At 42.1% G+C, this 20,762-nt stretch overlaps 1 protein-coding gene across 6 annotated transcripts in view; it reads right to left on the reverse strand.

Moving 5' to 3' along the window:
* Syncrip (synaptotagmin binding cytoplasmic RNA interacting protein) overlaps positions 1 to 19,671 on the reverse strand; it is a 37,428-nt gene extending 17,757 nt beyond the window's left edge. For 4 of the 6 annotated variants that reach the window (XM_052716240.1, XM_052716229.1, XM_052716219.1 and 1 more), the window contains exons 1-6: positions 19,469 to 19,576; positions 17,971 to 18,130; positions 17,142 to 17,260; positions 16,911 to 17,018; positions 14,415 to 14,528; positions 14,147 to 14,323 (exon numbers count right to left, since the gene is read on the reverse strand). In XM_052716240.1, coding sequence (XP_052572200.1) covers positions 14,147 to 14,323; positions 14,415 to 14,528; positions 16,911 to 17,018; positions 17,142 to 17,260; positions 17,971 to 18,118 — 666 coding nt within the window. In that variant the 5' untranslated portion in view covers positions 18,119 to 18,130; positions 19,469 to 19,576. Of the gene's footprint in view, positions 1 to 14,146; positions 14,324 to 14,414; positions 14,529 to 16,910; positions 17,019 to 17,141; positions 17,261 to 17,970; positions 18,131 to 19,468 lie in introns of all 6 variants that reach the window. The other 2 variants (XM_052716251.1, XM_052716262.1) reach the window with 2 other exon arrangements.
* Between the last annotated feature and the right edge of the window lie 1,091 nt (positions 19,672 to 20,762).

Below are 20,762 nucleotides of genomic sequence, written 5' to 3' on the forward strand. Positions count from 1 at the left end.
GTTCTAGTCTTGCAAGACTGGCGTTATCTGCTATTACAGAACATAGATAATTAAAGTTCACATACTTTATCTACAGTTCAGAACAGTTTAATGGCTTCATTTTTGATCAAGCCAATTAAAGATTTACACCTAATTCTCAATATTCATACCAAACACATGACTTTAAGGTTGCAATTTTTGCCTATTTTCATCTCAGAGCTAGAGGTATGTCTCAGTAGTTCAGAGCACTTGTTACTCTTCCAGAGGGCACAGGTTAGATTCTCAGAACCCACACAATGCCTCACACCCATTTGTAACTCCAGTTCCAGAGGCTCCCATGCCCTCTTCTGGACTTTGCAGGTGCAAGTTAACATACATGGCAGACACACATAGTTCAGATACACAGTAGGCAAAAACACCCATAAACACATAAAAACTAGTGTTGAAATTAAAAAGAAAAAAATAAAGTCTCAGTTTACCATGCCAATGAGATATATCAAATATATCCCAAAATTCCTGGCTTATTTTCATTTCTCTCCACAATATCTATATAGTTTCTAAGATACATAATTTTTGAACCTCTGAGCCTCAAAAAATTTTGCCAGGCGGTAGTGATGCATGCTTCCAGGACAGCCAGAGCTACGTAGAGAAAGGAGGGGAAAAAAGTTTCCCTGAAACTTTCACCAGCTAAGCTCATCCAATAAACTGAGCTCATCCAAACACTCTTGATCCACAAGTCCTGTAACGGTCAACAAAAGCACTCTTTCATGATGACATCCCCCTATAGTACTCACTAGGAGTAATTCTGGCCCCCAGGAGACATCTGATGTTATTGGTTGCCACATAATAAAGGGGACAATTGGGAGGCAGGAATATCGCTCCTGGTATATGATGGATAGGAGGTCATACATTCTATTCTAACACAGTACACCCAATTTATCAGTTAACAAGAGGCTGACAAATCTTCTCATGTATTTTATTTCTTCATATAGCATTTACATTTTTATTTACATCTTATCCTTTAGACAAAAAACTCTCATTTTTGTTTTGTTTTGTTTGTTTTTCGAGACAGGGTTTCTGTGCAACTCTGGCTGTCCTGGAACCCACTTCTGTATAAAAGCCTCCTATAAACTTAAAAAAAGAAAGAAAAAAAAAAGAAAGTTTTCTGAAAAGAATGATACAGTGGTTGAATCTACTATTGCAGGAGACTATGAGTAAGAAGTAGATTACAACATCTTATTTTCCAAATAGCTAATCTAAATTGTATTTTACCATGCAGCCTCCTACCCAATATTCACATAATTTAGCATTAAATACCCAGCCTTAGTAATATTAACAAATGCTTTCAATTTGATCATTTAGTCTGTTTAACATTTAAGAATTGATCAAAACAAAATATCAGGAATAAAATGGAAATTACAAACTTTAAATATAGACAGATACAAGTTACAGTAAGGTTAACAGAAACTTTTGATTCATATTCGCATTCATATTTTTTCTCTCTCCATTTAAATGGTCTAAACCAAAGAAGGTATTTACTTAAGATACTTAGACCAAATGTGATGACATGCCTTTCCTTCCAGCACTCCAGAGGCAAGGCAGGTGAACTCTATTTAATTTTGAGGCCAGCGTGGTCTACATAGTGAGACCCTGTATCAAGAGCAAAGCAAACAAAGAGAAAAAAGAACTAACTTTAAAAATATCTTGGCAAAAGTTTCTTGGTTATACCAACAATTATTACTGAAAGCCAACAAAATCCTTAGGGGGAAAAAACCCCAGGAAAAGCAAGACAAAAAAAAAATTCCATAAAGGCATCAGTAATTAGAAATTCTAAGGACTGGGCATAGTGGCACATGTCTAATTCCAGCACTCAAGAAGCAGAACAGGTAGATCTGTGAGTTATAAGCCAGCCTGGTCTACAAAGTGAGTTCCAGGACAGCCAAGGCTATGGTTATGTCTCCAAAAGAAAAAGAAAAAAAACTTTAAGGGAACCTGCCTATCTATAAAGTAGCAAACGCTTCTTCAGTCACAAACATTACAGCACTACTTCTAAGTAATGAATATTTCTATGAATTATTATCTACAGAATAACCATGTCCTCCCTTCTAGACCATCATCATATGCCTGGATCAACACAGGGTAAAATGAAAGGTTTGAAGTTTAGAGTGATTTAAATAAAATAAATAAAATTGTAACCTTTTCACCCATATTTGAATAAACAAAAAGCTGAGTGCAGTGATGCACACCTGTAATCCTAGCCCTTGGAAGGCTGAGGCCAGAGACCAGCATGGGCTATATATGTGGACAGACTACAAAGGAAAGAAGGGAAGGGAGGAGACAAGGGGAGAGGTGAGAGAATACCTACCTCATTTCCTGCTAACAACCCTGAGTCAAAGGGAAAGAGTACAAACAACCTGATCTTTATGAGTTCTAATTTAATATGATAGGCCCTAACTTTTGAAGCATGTCCCTCAGGCAGTTAGGGTTTTTCAGCACAGCATGATGGTATGAAGGATGAACAAAATGTGAGGCATTACATATTTAGCAAAATGGGTTCTCAAAAAGGTTTTAAAAATCCAGCTTTCTGGCCCAATGTCAGTGAGGTGACCAAGAATAAAATAAAGATGAATTCTGACCACTAATTAGAGTGTGAGGAGATGGGTCAGGGGGCAAAGTGATTGTCATCCAAGCCTAAGGCCCATACCATGAGTTCCCATACCCAGAATCCATGTAAAGTCAACACCGTAGCATTGCAATACCAGCACATCTTACAGAGATGGGAGGCAGAGACAGGAGAATCCCTGGAAAATTACGGACCAGCTAGCCTGGCATACATAGCAGCAAACAGCAAAGATACCCTGTTCTCAAGGTAGAAGAGGACTAACCAACACCCAAGGTTGTGCTCTGACCACTCTATGAGCACTGTGGCACATGAGCACCTGTGCATGCATACAGACGCATTTACTCTCACTCTATCTCTCTCTAATGAGCCTGTACACACTCTCTCTCACTCATACAATGAAGACAAAACACTCTCTAATAACCACCTGCGAATACTCTCTCACTCACACACAAGACAAAACACACACACACACAAATTTAGCAATCTCATATTTGAATTGTAATCCAGAAGTGATTACTGTCATAACTCTTCTCAAAGCCACTATATACTATAAGCCTGTTCATGTATTTTAAAACATTTAATTACAAAGTTTTCTCTATGTTGAGACAAAAACCTTTCCTTAAAAATTCTACAGTGAAGCCAGGCGGTGGTGGTGTACACCTTTAATCCCAGCACTCAGGAGGAAGAGCCAGGTGGATCTCTGTGAGTTCAAGGCTGGTGTGGTCTACAAAGTGAGATCCAGGACAGGCACCAAAACTACAGAGAAACCCTGTCTCGAAAAAAAAATAAAAAAATAAAAAAAAACCTGTTTCCTTACTAGAAAGACAATTCTTCAGATTCCTACACAAAATGCTCAGGACTTAAGTTGTTCTTTATGCTTGACTAATCATTCTATTCCGATAATGGCAAGCAAAACTACCTACCTCCAAGAAGCCAGCACTCTCAAGTATCACTTCAAAGTGTCATCTACAATATAATATTGGTAGATACAGACTGAGATTGAGGAGACTACTAAATAATCCACCCATAGACACATACACCTCTACTACACATACTCTAGCTTATTTGACTCTCACAGCACATTACTTACATTAGTTACACAAGGATTTGACTCTATCTTGTGAACTATTTTTCCTAGGCTATCAAATGTTTCAGACCCTGATTTTCTTATCCAATGTACAATCTTTTTTCTTCAAAATCTTTGACCTCCTCCTTGTTGTTGTAATCCCTCTTTTGGCTTCTGTTCTTTTCATTCAAACATTTTCCATTATTCAACCATTTATGTCATGTCACCCACTCCAAGGTTCAAAACTTTATACTATGCAAGAAAGTATTGCCACTTTATAAACAACTACCTCTGGCATTGTTACAGAAGCTTTATCTTATATTTATTTCCATAAAATGTTACAACTAGCCATATTTTCTTCACTGTGCCACTCACATCTTTCTCAGGACTTCTCTACCAACTCCAACCCATGTAAATACTTTCACCCTTCTTCCTTTATCCTTTGCCCCATTTGCTTGCACTTCGGTTATAGATAACCTCTCCTGTCCATATAAACTCTCCAAAATCAACACTTTATCCACCTATAGTAGAAACTGTCACGCTAACATTTCTCTCATATATAGACTACAGGATTTATAAACACGTGACATGAATGCAAAAGGGGAATTATGTGAAGGAAGAAAGCAGACCAGTAAGGGAGAAAAACAGGAGACAGAAGGGGAAGCAGTGACAATGAACAAGGGATTATGCTATGTATGTTAAAATTTAGTAATGAAAATTATAGAGACCCAAAAGAATTTTAGTAAGTTCACATATTAAACACATTTAAGTATTTTCTAAATTGCTGATAAAATATTTCATGTTTTTGAACAGCTTTATTGTTTAAAATGGTTATATATACATGATGGTAGTATACACATCTATATGTGTATGCATGCAAGTTTGTGTTTAAGAAAGGGTCCCATAACATAGTAAAATTAGCTTCAAACTCATGGCAAGAACCTTAGCCTCTTGCATGCTGCATTTATTCACCAGCAGACACAACACAAGGGTGAGGTACGTTGTTTGAATATCTAAGACCCCAGCACTAGCAGCCTAAGGTAAAACCCTCTTCCAAAAACAACAGTAATAAAAATTTCACTGTCAATATAGAAGTAGACATCTCATCTATCAGTGTTAACACAAGTACTACTAGGCTGAATTTTTTGTTGTTTTTTTTTTTCCCATGACAATATTTGTACTCTGGAGAATTATTATGGACCCTGCAGCCACTATCCACTGAATCCAATTCAGCAGCACAACACACAAGTAAACACACATGCTTGCCTCTACTGTCCTCTTTCATGTTTTTTGTTTCTAGGTTTTGCTTTTTTTTGTAAGGGAGGGATGTTTATTTTATATGTACAAGTGTTTGGGCTGTTTATGTGCCTGGTAACGCCAGAAGTCAGAAAAGGGTCTCAGATCTCCTGGAACTGAAGTTATAGATGGTGAGCCACTATGTGGTGTTATAAATGGAACCCAGGTCCTCTGTAAGTGCAATAAGTGCTCTTAACAGCTGAACAATCTCTCCAGTCCCTTGTTTTTGGCTTTTGTTGTGTGTTTTCTAAAGACAAAGTCTCACATATCCAAGACTGACTTCAAACTTAGGTAGGCAAGGATGACTTCTAACTTCTATTCCTCCTGCCTTTTCTTTCCTAGTTTTAGGACTGTAAGTGTGCATCACATACTTGGTTTGTGTGTTGTCTAAGATCAAATCCAAGTTTTTATGAATTCTAGACAAGCACTCTACCTCCAGAGGTTCATTCCCAATCCCATTTCCTGGTTTGTTTGTTTGTTTAGACAATCCAAAATACTATACTCCTAAGCATCTCAGATGAAAATATCACCCATTAATCTAGTCTTAAGCCCTACAAGTGAACACTGTATCACATTTAAAATTATTTCAAGTGGAGGCTAGAAAATCATCAAGCTACATACAAATATAAATTCTGGTGTAAGAAATGATGACACTAGTTGGGTTATTTACCCAGCAGCTATACAGTGGCACTGTTTTTTTGTTTGTTTGTCTGTCTGTCTGATTGTTTTGGTTTGGTTTTTTTTTGGTTTTTGTTTTTGTTTTTGTTTTTTTGTTTTTGTTTTTTTTTTTTTTTTGGTTTTTCGAGACAGGGTTTCTCTGTGTAGTTTTGCGCCTTTCCTGGAACTCACTTGGTAGCCCAGGCTGGCCTCGAACTCACAGAGATCCGCCTGGCTCTGCCTCCCGAGTGCTGGCATTAAAGGCGTGCGCCACCACCGCCAGGCTTGGTTTGGTTTTTTAAGACAGGGTTTCTCGCCGGGCGGTGGTGGCGCACGCCTTTAATCCCAGCACTCGGGAGGCAGAGCCAGGCGGATCTCTGTGAGTTCGAGGCCAGCCTGGTCTCCAAAGCGAGTTCCAGGAAAGGCGCAAAGCTACACAGAGAAACCCTGTCTCGAAAAACCAAAAAAAAAAAAAAAAAAAGACAGGGTTTCTCCCCGTGTAGTTTTGCGCCTTTCCTGGATCTCACTCTGTAGACCAGGCTGGCCTCGAACTCACAAGAGATTCACCTGGCTCTGCCTCCTGAGTGCTGGAATTAAAGGCGTATGCCACCACCCCCTGGCTCAGTGGCACTGTTTTAACTGAAATAATTTAAAGCGGGCAGAGGCATGCAGTTCCAGGCCAGACAGGACATCATCTCAAAAAAAAAATTTTTTTTTTTTTTTCTCTATAAACACACATGCCATGTCAGGTCTTGTATACATATCCATCCATCCATATAAACATGCATGCAAACGATCTTACACATAAAAGTAAACTTTATTCTAGAAATAAAGATATTATTTACTTTAAAATCCTCTATACTACCTAACTGCATTATTCAAAAATTAGGCTCAACTATCTACTTAAATTGCTATGCCTAGTTTATGTTAGGCATCCCAGATAAAGAAACCTAGCATCACACTAAAGCTATGCTAGTAAGATACATGGCCTCACAGATCACTCACTCAGCCTCTATACAGATTCAGGTAAACTGCCCTCTCAATTTTTTTTCTCTAAACTCAAAGATTAGTACAGTTCTCAGAACTCAAAGAAGTTTCTTTGAGCAATGGAGTTTCAGGCAGAAACTCACAACTCAACAAAGTGTTTAGGATAAATGTCAACTGGTACTCAGTCAAAACTGGGACCTTTATCAAGAAGAGACAGAAGGTCAGGGAGGACAAGAGGACCAGAGGACCAGAGCAAAACGTCTTCTAGATGGGGCAGGACCACTGCACTGATGAATCCACAAGCTAGCCAACACTTCAGTATGGAGAAGCAAGAGGTTCACCAGCCCCCACTCCTAACTGAGCACATATGGGCAGTTAATGGCTTCTGGGTAAAGGGAGTCAAGTTTTAAGGGTATGGGCCCCTAGTAGGTTGACCACACTCCCTGGATGGCTCCCACACCCAGAAGCATATAGGCAGCACAAACTGGACTCAATGGGTTAGTTTTAAAAATAATAAAAATTTAATGATACTTGTATTTAATTCAAATGCTCAGAGGAAGAAGCAGACAGATCTGTGAGTTCCAAGGCCAGCCACAACCACTTAAGACTTTGTCCTTAAAAAGAAAAAAAAGAAAAGAAAAAAGGACATGGGGGAGAGGGACAGAGAGGTAGTAATGGAGCTCGGAATACTTAGAAGGAGGAATGTGAATACAATCAAAATACATTTTATGAATCTTTAAACAAATAATACATATATACTGGCTTCCAAGACAGGGTTTCTCTGTGTAGACCAGGATGTCCTGGAACTCAGAGACCCTCCTGCCTCTTCCTACAAGTGTTGAGATTAAAGGCGTATGCCACTGCGCCCAACAAAAATTAATAGAAACCTGAAGTTGTTTTAACCTCATGACTTCCTTTAGCTATCAACAATTAACCCAGTTTATAGCCAGGAGTTTATAAAAAAAAAAAAAAAAAAAAAAAAACCTATTGTGCCGGGAGGTGGCAATGCATGCCTTTAATCCCAGCACTCAGGAGGCAGAGGCAGGTAGATCTCTGAATTCGAGGCCAGCTTGGTCTACAGAGCGAGTTCCAAGACAGACACCAAAACTACAGAGAAACCCTTTTTGTCTCAAAAAAAAAAAAAAAAAAACCTGTCTTATAGCTAAATGCAAATTTAATATCTGTAATAGTTTGGGTTTTTTTTTTTCTTTCTTTGTTTTTTGTTTGTTTTGAGACATGGTTTCACTATAGAGGTCTGTCTGCCTCTCCTCCCAAGCACTATATTGTAAGTGTGAACCACCATGCCTGGCTTAAAATAGTTTTTATTCTAAGGAAACAAACCACTATACCTTTTTTTTAAATATCTAAACACCTTAACCTAAAATATTTCTCAAGATACAACATAGAAGGAAAAAGTATCTCAATTTTATCTATGAATAACTCAGAAGAGACATTTTCTCATTATTTGGTTGTGTATAACTAGAATAACACTCCAATTACATAAAAATTCACATTAGTCAGAGTTATAACTCAAATAGAACCTCAAAATATGACCCAAATCAGGATAATTTCTAAAATATGTTCTATTGATAAATTATTTAGGAAAAGCATGCTCATTCATATCCAGACACAAAGTAGCAGAAAACATCTAAGTCAATTTCAATTTTGTATTTTCATATGTTTCAATCATTTCATTCCCTCCAAAATCTACTTATTTTTCATCTTAAAGTAAATCTCCTAAATCCCATGCACAATAATGAATCCTTTTTTAAGGGGCTAGGGAAATGGCTCCAGTTAAAGAGTATCAGCTACTCTTTCAGGACTGAGGGTTCAATTCCCAGCACCCATATGGCAGCTAATCTTCTGACCTCCAAGGGCACACAGTGCCCTTGTTGCACAGAAATATATGCAGACAAAATACCTTAAAGAAATGTTATTTTTAAAGTGGCTGGAAGAATATAGACCAGCAGTTAAGAGTACTAGCTATTCTGTCAGAGGACCCAGATTCAATTCCCAGCACCCACAGGGTGACTCAATCATCTATCTGTAGTTCCAGTTCTTGGGGATCTGATACCTACTTCTTGCCTTCACCACCCACAACAGCAACACACAGGGTGCACATACATACATTCAGGCAAAACATTTATATACAGAGCTAACTTTAACAAGAAAAAAATCTTAAAAATAAAGGACGATACATCCAACAGATTCCAGTGGATCTCAGTGCCACCAAGAATATCTTTTAAAAGGCACCAAACTGCAAAGTCTCCTATTTACCCACAATTAAAAAACATTATGAGGACCATATAAGGACCTGAATCATAATCAGAAAAACCTAGATATATGGAAAGGAGCCGTGCGGTGGTGGCGCACGCCTTTAATCCCAGCACTTGGGAGGCAGAGGCAGGCAGATCTCTGTGAGTTCAAGGCCAGCCTGATCTACATACAGAGTGAGTTCCAGGACAGGCACCAAAACTACATGGAGAAACCCTGTCTCGAAAAACCAAAAAAGAAATATGGAAAGGTTAAGGATGAGAGTTCATAGATCAATCAAAAAGGCTATATGGTTATCTATGTTAAGTTTCTGTTATTAGTCAAAATACATATTATTAATACATGCATATTAAACCTACACAAGCAAACCGTAATACAAATTTGGATTGTATTTATTAAACCATGGAAGTTTTCTAAACTAAAACATCTCAGTCTATTTATTGGTACTCAAAAATCATGTTAATAGTGAATTATATGTTGTCACTATTTAATACTTCTTGAATTCATCTAGAAATGAGAATCTGATACAAAAAAGTAGTTCACAGGAATGGAAAGCTGACATGGCAGTTAAGAGCACTGCTGCTTTTGAAGATGACCCAGGTTCAGTTCCCAGGACCCACATGGTGTTTCACAACTATCTGTAACTCCAGTTTCACAAGACCAGATGCCCTCTTCTGACCACCTCAGTACCAGGCAAACCATACAACCCACATACATGCATGCAAGCAAAACACTCATACATACAAAATAAATCTAAACTTTCACATTAATGCCACTTTAAGACTTTTTTTCCCCAAAAAGTTGAGTCTAGTATCAATAGATAAAATTCTCTCTTAGCTTTTCTTTAGTAAGATGGTTCTTTGTCTTCATCATTTATATTACTACTCCAACTTTAAAAGGCTTTTTGGCTTTTATTGTTTTTAAAGAGGCTAGAAAAATGGCTCAGTTGTTAAGAGCGCCAACTGCTCTTCCAGATGACCCAAAGTTCGACTCCCAGCACCCACCTGGCAGCTCTCAATCCTCTGTTAACTCCAGTTCCAGGGATCCAACACCCTCTTCTGGACTCGACAGGCACCAGGCACACAAGTGGTACAGATTTACATGCAGGAAAAACACCCATACATGTAAAAAAAAAACTTTTTAAGCTACTTTGTTGCTACCTAGTATAAATGGTGTTATTTTATACCCCAAGCAAATGATTTTTTAATGTGTTATGTACACATGTATACAGTGGGCATGCAAGCTAGCTGACACTAGAGGTCTTCCTTTTATCAATTCCCATCTTATTTTTAAATGACTGGGTCTTTCAGTGAACCTGAATGGAGTTCACAGGCAAGATGGCTGGCAAATTGGTTAAAAGGATTCTTTGTTCCCATCCCCCTGTGCTTAGGTTACACAAGTTTATCACCAAGCCTGTCATTTACGTGAGTGCTGAGGATCCGAACTCATATCTCAAGCTGGCATAACAGGCACTAGGTCACTGAGTCATCTCCCTAACCCCAAGGAGATAATTTCTAAAGCACTTCTTTCTGCAGCTTCAAAAAATCCTTCATTTAACCTCAACTGATGAAATTCAACTTTTGATAGCTCAAAGGTTACCAGGCTACCAGAGAATGGCTCCCTGCAGAGCTATATCATATTTCCTCTGAAAGAGAAGTATTCTTGTAAGGAAAAAGTGAGCTATTATTAAAAAAAAAAAAAAACCTGAATTCTTTAAAGAAATCAAGAAACATAAGCATACATATTCAATTATACTCATCAGCAGAGATTCACGCAATAGAGAACTGCAAAATACACTTATTCTTTCCCTTGAGGTCTGCCTTAAAATGATGGTGAGAATATCAAATCTGAAAAATCAGAAAGATACAGTATACAAAAGTTTGCTTTCAAGCCAGTTGTGGTTAAGATTCAGAAGAATCCTGAATACAAGGTTTTCCTTGGCTACACACAAGTTCAAGGCCATCCTTTGGCTACAAATACCCTTTAAAAATAAGGTGGTCTAGCCAGTGGTGGTGGTGCACGCCTTTAATCCCAGCACTTGGGAGGCAGAGGCAGGCGGATCTCTGTGAGTTCGAGGCCAGCCTGGTCTACAGAGTGAGTTCCAGGAAAGGCACAAAGCTACACAGAGAAACCCTGTCTCGAAAAAAAGGTGGTCAGTCATGAGGCTAGAGATGGCTCAGAGGTTAAGAGCACTTGCTGCTCTTCTAGGGGACTTGGGTTCAATTCCCAGCACCCACATGGCAGCTCATAGCTGTCTGTGACTTCTGGGATCTGATTCCCCCATACAGACATACTTGCAGGCAAAACATCTATGTAAATGAAATAAATATTTTTTAAAAAAGGTCTATTTTAGCACATTTCAGAATATTGAGTTATGTATGTACACTACGCCATTATGCCAGCAAATTAAAGACTACATAGTAAGTGAAGTAGTGACATAACCAAACACTTTCTAATTGGTTGGATAAGGTCACCTCCTTGAAAGAGAATACAGGTCCAGTATTATAAAACCTAGTGAAAGTCTATGGCTGGGGAGGTCACAGGCAGACCCAAAGAGACCAGCATCTGCTGATGTTTTGCTAAGCAGACATTTAGTTAACTGTCTTCTAAACATTTATGAGTTTCTTTTTAAATTTTATTTCATTTTTTTGATTATGTTCTGGCCCAAGGAGGCCAGAAGATGGTGCTGGACTACCCGATGCTGGAGTTACAGGAGACAATGAGCCACCCTATGCGGTTACTGGGAACTAAACTGGAGTCCTCCACAAGAATATATATGTTCTTCATTGCTGAGTCAACTCTCCAGACCCCCTCAACATTTGTTTATACCCATAAACTAGTGATGCTCTCAGCCTTGGGCATAGAAACACTTATTGCAAAGGATGATGCGCAATGTAGACTCATAACTGGTCGAAGTGCTGAGAATAAGGGACTATTAATTGCTTGGCCCTAAATGGGTCAACTATATTATTCCCTCCAAGGCTCAGGGAGCAGCAGAGGTGGCAGTAGAAAGACTGTCAGAGTTGGAAAATGGGAAGTACTATGAAGCATGAACTTCTAGACATGACAAACCCTTTGCAATCAGAGATACACGGGAGTTGAGCTACCATTAGCTCAAGGATTAAAGAGGGCCTTAGGAGGCCCTACCCCTCCCTGGGGAGCACTTCAAAGTTAATAGAGGAGGGGTGAAAGTCATTTTCTTCAGTCGTGTAACCACTACAAAGTAGTCCAGAAAACAGCATCCTGCTCATGCTCATACTAGTTGAGAAGAACGGGGTGTCAGCAAGAGAGGGAAGGTAATTGTTGAGGGGATAAATATGATAATATATTGTACACAAGTATAAAATTTTCAAAATTTTAAAAATGACTGTAAATATCTCAAATTTTAAAAAAAGGCTGGGCGGTGGTGGCGCACGCCTTTAATGCCAGCACTCGGGAGGCAGAGCCAGGCGGATCTCTGTGAGTTCGAGGCCAGCCTGGGCTACCAAGTGAGTTTCAGGAGAGGCGCAAAGCTACACAGAGAAACCCTGTCTCGAAAAACCAAAAAAAATAAACAAATAAAAGCAGCAGCAGCATGCCTTTAATCACAGTACTACAGAGGCAGAAGCAGGCAGATCTCTGAGTCCAGAGCTACAGTGAGACCCAGTCTCAAAAATAAATACATATATACATACGCCTCAGATACCTGAAGAACTTCTAATTCAAATATCGTACTTATCCTCTTTAAGAATTTTCAGGAGAAACCAGCCTGAAGATTTTTTTTTTTTTTTGGTTTTTCGAGACAGGGTTTCTCTGTGTAGCTTTGCGCCTTTCCTGGAACTCGCTTTGGAGACCAGGCTGGCCTCGAACTCTCAGAGATCCGCCTGGCTCTGCCTCCCGAGTGCTGGCATTAAAGGCGTGCGCCACCACCGCCCGGCTCAGCCCGAAGATTTTAAATTTGTTTAGATTCCACAAAATGGATAAGCAATTTTAATAAGTAGCAGTCATAGTGAGTTGTCTACAGAAATCATAGGCATGTGGAGAAAAAAGTAGAAGATTTCTGGAAGTCTGAAGCCAGCTTGGCCTACAATTTCAAGTTACAAGTAGGCCAAAGCTACATAGTGGAAAAGAAATAACACACTCCTTGAGTTTTAACTAACCCCTGGCTCTTAAACTTTTTGTAATTTTTAGAAGTAAAAATATAATTACATCATTTCCCCCTTCCCTTCATCCTTGCAACTCCTCCCATGTACATACACTCCCTTGCTCTCTCTCTGACGTTAACGGCCTTTACTTTAATTATCACTGTTGCAGGTGGTGGTGTGTATACACACTATTGGGTTTCTTACTACCCTTCCTGGCTGACCTCAAACATGGTAATCCTTGTACCTCAGGTACATTCAGGCACAAGCCACTACATCTTTCTCAATCTTTTTGATTCATAGAATTTAATAAAACCAATCTGTTATGTAAGCCATTAGTTTTTAACATTTTTAGAATTAGAAAAACCAATTAGGTCTCACCTGATATCCAGTGTTTTTAAATCAAGTATTCCCACTCACAACAAAATCCTTTATGTTGCTATCTAGAAATTTATCATCCTGGTCTCTGATATTTATTCATTTATTTATTGGTTGGTTGGTTGGTTGAGACAGGGTTTCTCAGTGTAGCCCTGGCTGGCCTTGAACTCAGAGAACCCCCTGCTCTGCCTCCTGAGTGCTGGGATTAAAGGCATGCACCACCAGCACCTTCCACCTGAATATTTATTTTTTGATTGTTTTATTTAAGTGTATGGATGTTTGGCCTATATGTATGTTTGTATACCACATGCATGCATGGTGCCACCAGAAGAGGGCATCAGATCCCCAGGAACTAAAGTTACAAATGGTTTTGAGCTGCTCTGTGGGTGCTCAGAGTTGAAGCTGGGACCTCTGGAAGAGCAGCCATTTCTTCAGCCCTCTTTTGTGAATTTCTGATGAAAGGAAAAATATGGTCCAGGTGTGGGAAAAACCTTTGGGAGCTACATCATAAACCTTTTCACATTCCTTTAAACTTAAAGATATATCCAAAGACATATGTTTCAGTAATCAACTAGGAATTCTATACAACCATCTTACAGATCCTGAATCTTAGAATCCACTAATCCCTGCTATAATATTTTCATAGGAAAGTAAAAGGCACATTGACTCATCAGCACTTCAAAAACTGTCTGATATGGCACATAAGAAACATCTGACATTAAGGATAGAAAATGTAAAGTCTAAAAGGGGGTAGGGACAACTTACCAGTTTAACAGCCTCTTGTGCTGCTTCTTTTGTACAAAAAGTGACAAACGCATAACCTCTGTTGAGACCAGTGAGTGGGTCCATCATTAAACGAAGATCCCATATAGGTCCAGCTTTCTCAAATAATGGAACAAGCTCATCCTCAAATAGATCTCTGGGGATCTTCCCCACAAATATCTGTAAATTAATATGAATTCACAATCATGGCGAATTCTTTAGGAAATTAGATACCTTTTATACAAATGGTACAAGTTTTAAGTTTCTTTACCTCAGTGCCAACAGAAGGCTGCTGACCTGAATAAACGGAATCTGGAGGTGGTCCCCCATACTTCCTCTGTCCGGTTGTCACATCAAGTGTGTAGCCTGTTCTTTCCAAGAGTGCCTTGAAAAGTTCAAATATTATTAATGCTTTATTCATATGATCACACACATAGAATTACAGTTAAGTCAATCCTGTTCGAATCTATCCAATTATTTCAGCAACATTCCTCCATACAAATGTGTATGGTCTATGTTAGAACTCTTCCTTTTATGTATACTTATCAAAATTTCAGGATCCTGTAAATATTAGTTTTTAGTGTCCAATTAATTACTGAGCAATAAAAAGTAAAATCAAACTATCAACACCTTTCAAGATATATCCACTCTGCTAATAAAAACCTCATTTAAAATGAACACTTCTGATTACCTTCCAACTCTGGATTTCTTAATAAATTCTTGTAACCCACCCCTGGACACACAATGCCATTTATGGGCATTTTGTCAACTCTGAAGATACCACTCCACTCCTCAAACCAAGCCTATACACTTGGAAAAACTTTATTATCTGGTGCTGAAGTGGTGTGCCACACAGCATGGCTCATTCAGAAAAAATAGCCAAAATGACTTTGAATATTTTATGAAACTACAACAATGTAACGTCTAGATTTTTTCCTCTCAACTGTTAAAACACAATTAAGAGTTTCTCTTCATCTCTCATTATAGGTAAAAGTAACAAAAGGATGTATGTAATCCATTAATAAGCCATAAAACTCCATTAAGCCACAAAACCCCAAAAGTCCTGTTCTCCATTATATCAACTACAGAACAGTTTTGTAAGTAACAAAAACTGTGTTAATAACTAGCTGACAATTCAAAATAAAAAGACATGTTAAAACTTATCAAAATGTTAAATGACTAGAGACTGAGTCACCTCAGTACCCCAAAATTTCATCTTTTCTACTCAAACATGACCTGTCCAAAAAAAAGAAAACAATTACTGATTTATGAAAACATATCAATTTAAAAAGTATTCATATACTTTTTTTTAACGAAATTTCTTAAACAGCTTAAGTTTCTTAAATTTCTTAAACAGCTAAGAATCTTAAACAGTTCTAAGAATCTTTTTCATTACTCAAATTTTTACTCCTTAAAAGTTTAACACTAGGGGTTAGGGATTTAGCTCAGTGGTAGAGCGCTTGCCTAGCAAGTGCAAGGCCCTGGGTTAGGTCCTCAGCTGGGTGGGAGGGGGGGGAGTTTAACACTAAGAATATCAATTAAACCAAATAGGTCACCTTTCCTTTCCCTCATATAAAATCCCTGTGCTACAAAAGGTTTTTTAAATGTAGTATTATTCTTATGTCCCAAATAACACTGTCAATCTAGGGAAAAACTACTTTATCACTTCCATCAAACATCCTTATAAAAATGTCATAAATTTAAGTCCCATTCAAGTTCATTCAACCCACCTCTTTCCAGACTTTTAGAAAATTTTCATAAATTCCCCAATCACTGGAATAACTGCAATGGAAACAACTACGCCCCCTTTTTAATGGAAATCTAAATTATAGTTCAAACTCAATCCACTCACAGCTAGATATGTCAAAACTCATGGTTTCTGATAACTACTAACTTCATATTCCAATCTGTCCATATCTAAGCTTTCTTTTCCAATATGGGTAAAATACCACATTTATGCCCTGCTTAGCAACTGGTTTTCTTACACTATAGCCTTTACCTCAAGAACAAACTAAGCCGGGCGGTGGTGGCGCACGCCTTTAATCCCAGCACTCGGGAGGCAGAGCCAGGCGGATCTCTGTGAGTTCGAGGCCAGCCTGGGCTACCAAGTGAGTTCCAGGAAAGGCGCAAAGCTACACAGAGAAACCCTGTCTCAAAAAACCAAAAAAAAAAAAAAAAGAAAAAAGAAAAAAAAAAAAAACTAACAAACTATACTGAACTATACATTCAACAAGACAAACACAAAAACATAGCTAAATATGAGGAAATTTAATCTCCTTTATGACCTTAATAACCAACCAACCAGCAACAACAACAAAAAGCTTTCACCCCTAACCCAATGTCCTTGCTTACCACACTGAACAGTATTATTGTCGAAAAGTTAGTTTTAGAAATAGCTATCCTTGGTAACCCAATTTAAGAGGCAATTATTAAAATTCCAAATTCATCAGGACCCAAGCCTCTCAAGAAAGACAACCATTTGCCCCCAGTTTTGTTAGTAACCTATAAGTATGAATTTAGACTTAACCATAGATCACACAGCATGGAACATTAGTAGCCAGACAAGACAAAAATGAATTGTTTTTGAAAACCAAAATAAAAAATTGGGTAAGTTACTTTTCAAAATTTAGTCATTAGAAGACAATAACCTTAGAAATATACTCTGCCACACACAAGGAATATTTACCAAAGCTAGAAAATAACTCTTAAAAAAATTTTAATTAAAAAAAATAATCCTTAGAGCTACAGAATGCTTTTAAAGACATACCTTAATCTTTGCCTCATCTGGTCCTTTACTAGAGTCCGCTACTTTGGTCCCTTGTTTCTCTCTCTGCCTGTAAGTCTTCATGACTCCACATAAAAAGGCACTTTTGTTCTGTAAAGAAATTTTCCATTCATATTAACATTACTATTATGTCTGTGTCTAATTAAATTTAAATGAGCAGATCAAAAGTACTTTTTTTTTATTCTTTTTACACTGACATTAAATTAACATTACCTGAACATGAGAGAGATCACTGTCTTTAAACTGTTGAAGTACTGCCAATGCGCCGTCTTCATTGAACTCTTTTAAAGCTTCGATAGCTCTTTCATCTAAATCACTATGTGCAACTAGCCCTGGAGAAGAGAAAATTTAGTTAGTTATCACCTTTTAAAATTTCCAAATTCTTCCTTCAGGAAGTCCTGTATTGGCCAATACAGGTACAAGTGTGACAATGATTCTACTCCCCTTATCTACATAATGAAGATCATACTTTAGCCATTCTGAACTAAGTAAGTCCTCTCAACCACACAGAAGTCAACATAATTTTATATCCTGTTTTGTGTCCAAGTAGTCCTGAACACTGCAATATTTCTACAGTAAATACATAGGCCTACAAATCCTAAGTCAACCAACAAAACACCAAGCATAACAACTGAACATCTATCTACTCAATGTCAAGTACCACTAGAAAAAGGAACAACCACACCAAGAAAGACAAGAGAACTAGCCTACACTTACCAAGTTATTAAACAAGAATCCTGCTTTAAAAATACCCCAAAAAGTCACATGGGCTGCTCTCAACATTTAGCAGCTGTTGCTACTATCATATACTTATCCATCAGGCCAGACAGCCTTCCCCTAGGGAGGTCTTTTCCCCCACTTCATCCCTCCCTCTACACTTTGGAAAAACTCTAGATCAAACCTAAATTAACCAACTATCAGAACAAGGCAAAGCTCCAGTTCCCACATTTATTGGAAACCACAAAAAGTTGCTATTTTAGCTCAAAGCCAGAAATCCAATAGAAAAATTTCATAATGTAATTTTGCAAGTGTTAGTTCTTACCTGCAACGTAAATTTCATCTAGTTTTTCAGCAACTTTCTGTGGTAAACCAGCATCAAGCAATGTCTGAAAATTTTCTGAATGGATAACTGCAGAAGTAGTATCCATGGGCTCTTCAGTACCATTTCCATTAACATGTTCTGTAGCCATGTTTCCAGAGATCTGTTCAAACGCAATAAGCAAAATTAAACTAGGATCTTCAAAAAGAATAGAGGACAATGACAGTCCCAATCTTTACTTTCTCTACCAGTAACTACAACCAGCCAGCCTGCGCCTCCCTTGAAAGAAACCTCCTTAAAGTCACCATCTCCTGACAAGCCAGATTTGGAGCCCGGGGTACAGAAGGACCGATTCACTACATTCTTCCTGAGCACCACCCCTGACTTCACCTGCTAACACTCGCTAGGAAAAACCTTACTACAAATGAAGCCCAATCAGCACAGGGACCGGCCCAGCCTGCCACATGCAGCAGTTCCGAAACGGAGAATAAGGTGTGTGTGTGTGTGGTGTGTGTATATGTGTGTGTGAAGAAAGCAACGCTGGGCTTGTCTCTCTCCAAGGTAAACCAGAAAGTGCGCTTTTCCCGCCTGCCGCTTATAGATCAGTAACAACAGCCAGCGAAGAACAAAGCGCTCACACAAGCCACCTTCCCACCACCCAATTCCTCCACCCTTCACCCCCACACCCCAAAGCCCGCCCCCGACTCCGCACCCGGAGCGGCAGCCTCACCACTGCGGCCGCCAGGAGCCCATTAGAAACACGTGCTCTGCGCCTTCAAATGTCCTACAACTTCCTTCAACGGAAACCCACCGAGCACCGGGCCAAGGCGGTCGTCACCGCCTCCCAACATCAACCCGCAGTCGCGGTCCGAGCCCCCCGAACGGTGCAGCCGCACAATCTCGCCCCTCAACACCGAGGCCGCGGCGGCGCCAGGCCGCGGGCTCTCCCCGCCCCCCGGCGCCGCCGTCTCCGCCGTGACACATGGCTCTCCGCCCCGGGCGCTCCCCAATCGCCCGCGACCCCCGGCCTCCCGCACCCCTCGGTGTCGCTAGCGGCTGCGGCGCCGAGGCCGACAGCCCGCGCCGGGAGGGCGTTCCGCCGCCAGGCGCACGCCCGCGGGAGCCGAGCACCGCCCAAGCCCGCCCGGCCGGCCGGCCGGCCGCGGGACGGCACCCGCGCCTCTCCGCCCACTCCCGCGCCGCCGGCCACGACAGCACACCAAGTCCGCCGCCGCTCGCGGTCCGCGCGGGCCACGGGGCTGCCGAGGCGCCTCCTCCCGGAGCGCCGCAGACAAAGCCCAGCCGCGGCAGCACATGGAAGAGGAGGAAGTGGCGGCGCGGCCGCGGCCTACTCCCTGGCAGCCCCGGCCAACGTGCTCCTCTCTCCCCCTTGGAATCCATTTTCCAGAAAAGCCGGTTTCTCCCCGCGCCGCCCTCCCCCAAGCTCCCTCCACAATGTCATGGAGCTCCCCTCCCGGACCCGGGTGCCGCCGGTCGTTACCTCCCCGCGGGGCTGCGGCCGAGGAATCCTGTCCGACCGGGTCGGGTGGCGGCGGGGAACGCGTGCTCGCTGCTCCCTGTGTCCGGCGCGAGTGGAGCTGTTGTAAAATGGCGGCCGAAGCTCACGCCGCTGGCAGCAAACCCGATCCAGTTCCACTCGCCTCCGAGCGCGCTCCCAGTGCGCGCGCGCGCCCCCGCGTGACCCCCCCCTTCCCTCCCCTCCCTGGCGCGTCCGCTTCTCTCACTCACTCCCTCAGCCCCTGCCCTCCTCCAGCTCCTCCTTCTCCCCCTGCCACCTCCGCCGGCCACCGGCCGCCCTGTCCTCTCGGCCTTCCTCCTTCCCCTCCCTGCACCTCCTCCCCCAGCGTCCCCACTCCCGTCCCGCGGCCGCTCAGGCACGAGTGGCCGCCCTTCTCCTCCTCGCTGGCACGCTGGCTCACGCCCTCCCTCGCTAGCTCTCTCGGCCCGTCCCCAGTCCCTGCCGAGTCGCTCTTTCTCTCTCCCGCGCTGACGTGACGACGCAGCCGACGCCTCAGGACGCGCGCCCGCGGGCCCCGCCTCCCGCCCCGCCCCTCGCTCCCGGGTGGGAGGGGGGAGGACGAGACCCCGCCCTTCCGCCGCGGCGGCGGGCGGGCGGTGAGGGGCCGAGTGAATGAGAGACCCGCCCTCTTGTGCGGACACTCCCTCGTGCTCCGCGGGCGGGGCGGCCTGCTCGGCGTGTCCCACTCGTTCTTTGTCAGGAGACGAGCAGCTCCCCACCCCGCCCTCCCCGCCCCCCACCGCCCCCCACCGCCGGCCGGGGCTCCGAGGGTGCCCGGCACTGGACGGCCCCGTTCTGCCAGGGACGCCGCCGCCGCCGCCGCCGCACCGCGCCCTGGGCGCTCGGGAAGCTGCAGGCGCACGTGTCCCCCGGGGCGGGGCGAGGCGAGGCAGACAATGGGGCTGCGGGGGAGGGGAGCCGCACGGGGCGGGGGAGGGTGAAGTGGGGGTGGGGGGGATGGCGGAGCTCGGGGCGACCGGGTGGCGGGGCTCGAGTTCGGGAGTCACCCCGGGGAGCCCCGGCTTCCGCCGCTGGACAATGGGGCATCCCGCGGCCCGGCGCGCGCCCTCCTCCGCTTGCACGGATACCCTGGGCGGAGGGAGGGAGGGAGGGAGGGAGGGGCGCCGCGCCGTGGGTTCGCGAGGAAATCCCAGTGCCTCCCGCCCCGGGGATGACACCGAGGCCAGATTTGGAAGCTTAACCCGCCCGGTGGTGTTGGGTTGTGCAATATTCCGTTTCTGTCCCTGGCCTTTTA

This window comes from Peromyscus californicus, unplaced genomic scaffold (genome assembly GCF_007827085.1).
Source record: "Peromyscus californicus insignis strain IS unplaced genomic scaffold, ASM782708v3 Scaffold_11__1_contigs__length_118956290, whole genome shotgun sequence".
Classification (NCBI taxonomy): Eukaryota; Metazoa; Chordata; class Mammalia; order Rodentia; family Cricetidae; genus Peromyscus; species Peromyscus californicus.